Source organism: Sminthopsis crassicaudata, chromosome 6, assembly GCF_048593235.1.
Source record: "Sminthopsis crassicaudata isolate SCR6 chromosome 6, ASM4859323v1, whole genome shotgun sequence".
Classification (NCBI taxonomy): Eukaryota; Metazoa; Chordata; class Mammalia; order Dasyuromorphia; family Dasyuridae; genus Sminthopsis; species Sminthopsis crassicaudata.
In genome coordinates this window covers 240,479,716-240,482,031 of record NC_133622.1, presented here as the reverse complement: position 1 = coordinate 240,482,031, position 2,316 = coordinate 240,479,716, and the positions used below count along the sequence as shown (strand labels likewise).

Here is a 2,316-nt window from a genome sequence, read left to right as displayed (position 1 = left end):
TTTTTTTTGTGGAAAATATTGTCAAAGTTAAAGATTTAGACCTAAAAGGAAAATGGAAGAAAGGAGGAAAAAGGTATAAAAAATAAGTTTTAGGATTAATACCAAGATAAGAGAGAGGAGAAAGTGAGAAAAAGTGTGTGTGTGGGGGGGAGATTTCTTGATAATAGAGAAGTTTAATGATGATCTTAAGATATAAATAGTTCCCTGAATGAAAATCCACAAAAAGAAGAAATGAATATGAATGATATTTCAGAAGTATGGTGATAGGATTTATTTTCCTACTATGTATTGAATTACCTGGCTTCTGACATCCCTTATGGCTCTGAAATTTTGTGCTTTTGTGTTTAGGGATTATACAATTAAAATGAATTTGAAATCTTACAATATTTCAAGTCAAATATGGTCATTCATTTATCTTTAGGCCAAATCAACATATTCGTTTTATAAGAATAGATAATGGTACAAAGAAGTATATTGATTTGGTTAATATAAACATATTCATTTTCTCATTTGGAATAGAGAAAGGGAAAATGGCAGAAACAAATTTCAGCATGGTGGCAGAATTCATTCTCTTGGGATTTTCTGACCTTCCCAATCTCCAAGGATTTCTCTTTGGGATTTTCTTAATTATCTACACAAGTATCCTGTTAGGAAATGGCCTCATCATTGTCATTACCAAAGTCACAGCTGCTCTCCAAACTCCCATGTATTTTTTTCTTGGAAATTTTTCTTTCTTAGAAATCTGCTACACTTCAGTGACTATCCCCAGAATGCTGTCCGACCTTTGGACCCAAAAGAAAAATATTTCTTTTCTGGCATGTGCTGTCCAACTTGGTTTCCTCCTTATTCTAGGAGGCAATGAAAGCTTCTTCCTGGCTGTGATGGCCTATGATCGTTATGTGGCTATCTGTAAGCCACTTTACTATCCTATCATTATGAACCACAAAAAGTGTCTTCAACTAGTTACTGGTGCTTGGATAATTGGAATTCCAATTCAGGTAGCACAAACATTCCAGTTATTCTCTCTGTCTTTCTGTGGGTCTAATGAACTCAATCATGTTTTCTGTGATATTCCCCCATTACTGAAGCTGGCCTGTGGGGATACATCTTTGAATGAGTTATCTGTATATGCTGGTGCTACAATCTTTGTTACTGTTCCTTCAATGTTGATATTCTGGTCCTACCTCAAAATCATCAAGACCATCCTAAAGCTACCATCTGCCATGGGGAGACGCAAAGCCTTCTCCACTTGTTCATCCCATATGATAGTTGTGGGATTATTTTATGGGTCTGGTTTTATTACATACTTGAGACCCAAGTCAAATCACTCACCAGGAGTAGACAAAATACTTGCCCTTTTCTACACCATTGTGACTCCACTCTTTAATCCTTTAATATACAGCCTGAGAAACAAAGATGTTATTGTAGCAATAAAACAACTAGTACCCAGGTAACTGGGCTCAGTCAAAATCATGGATTCTGTCTTCCTGTGTTTTGGACTCATCGTTCTTATAAAATTCTATTTTCATGGATTACTATAAAAGGTTTGTCTCCCTAAGGTTATCTCTGCCTGATTTTAATATAATCCCTTCTTTTAAAGTTCACCCTTTACAATCTCTAGTTTCCTTCCAGTCTCAGCTTAAATATAACTTTCTAAATGAAGTCATTTTGATTCTCCCAAATGTTTGTGCCATCACTATTTCTTAAGTTTGCACATTTTCTGCATGTGCTTATTAATATAAACGTCTCATCTTCTAGCCCAGATCATAGACTTATCAGGTATTGGGGTCATTTCAAACGTATCTTGTGTTAGCTCTATGTAGTACAACACCTAGTAGACACTTAAATAAATGACCATTGATTAATTGATTGATTATGAATTTTATTTTCCTGTTTTAAATCATTCAAAGAAAATTACATAAATTATTTGGAAAACTTCTTCCCAATCTTGGAATTTTTCTGTATATGTCTACACATTAAGAATAGTTTGTGAAAAAGTAAAGAGATTGAAGGACAAATGCTAAGTGTCTGGAATAGTAGATAAAGAAGTTAAGGTGAAACAAAAAGCATGAAAAAAAAAAAGAATTCATTATGTCTGGAAAAGTAACTCTACTTTTTAAAATTATGTCAAGAGAAGACACTTTATCTTTCTTTCAATTCCCCCAAATGAAAAAAGGTGTGTGTGTATGTATATATATATATATATATATATATATATATATATATATATATATATATATATATATGTGTTTGTGTGTGTGTGTTGTATTTGCATGTGCATGTATATATGTACATGTATATATGCACAAATATACT

At 33.1% G+C, this 2,316-nt stretch overlaps 1 protein-coding gene across 1 annotated transcript; it reads left to right on the top strand.

Moving 5' to 3' along the window:
• The first annotated feature begins 530 nt into the window (after window positions 1–530).
• Window positions 531–1,454, top strand: LOC141547688 (olfactory receptor 10AG1-like). Its single transcript, XM_074276163.1, has one exon. It carries the CDS (start codon window positions 531–533, stop codon window positions 1,452–1,454), a length of 924 nt encoding a protein of 307 aa, XP_074132264.1.
• The last annotated feature ends 862 nt before the right edge of the window (window positions 1,455–2,316 follow it).

Coding starts and splice junctions, on each gene's coding strand:
- LOC141547688 (XM_074276163.1), top strand. CDS start 531: ATGGCAGAAACAAATTTCAGCATGGTGGCAGAATTCATTCTCTTGGGA.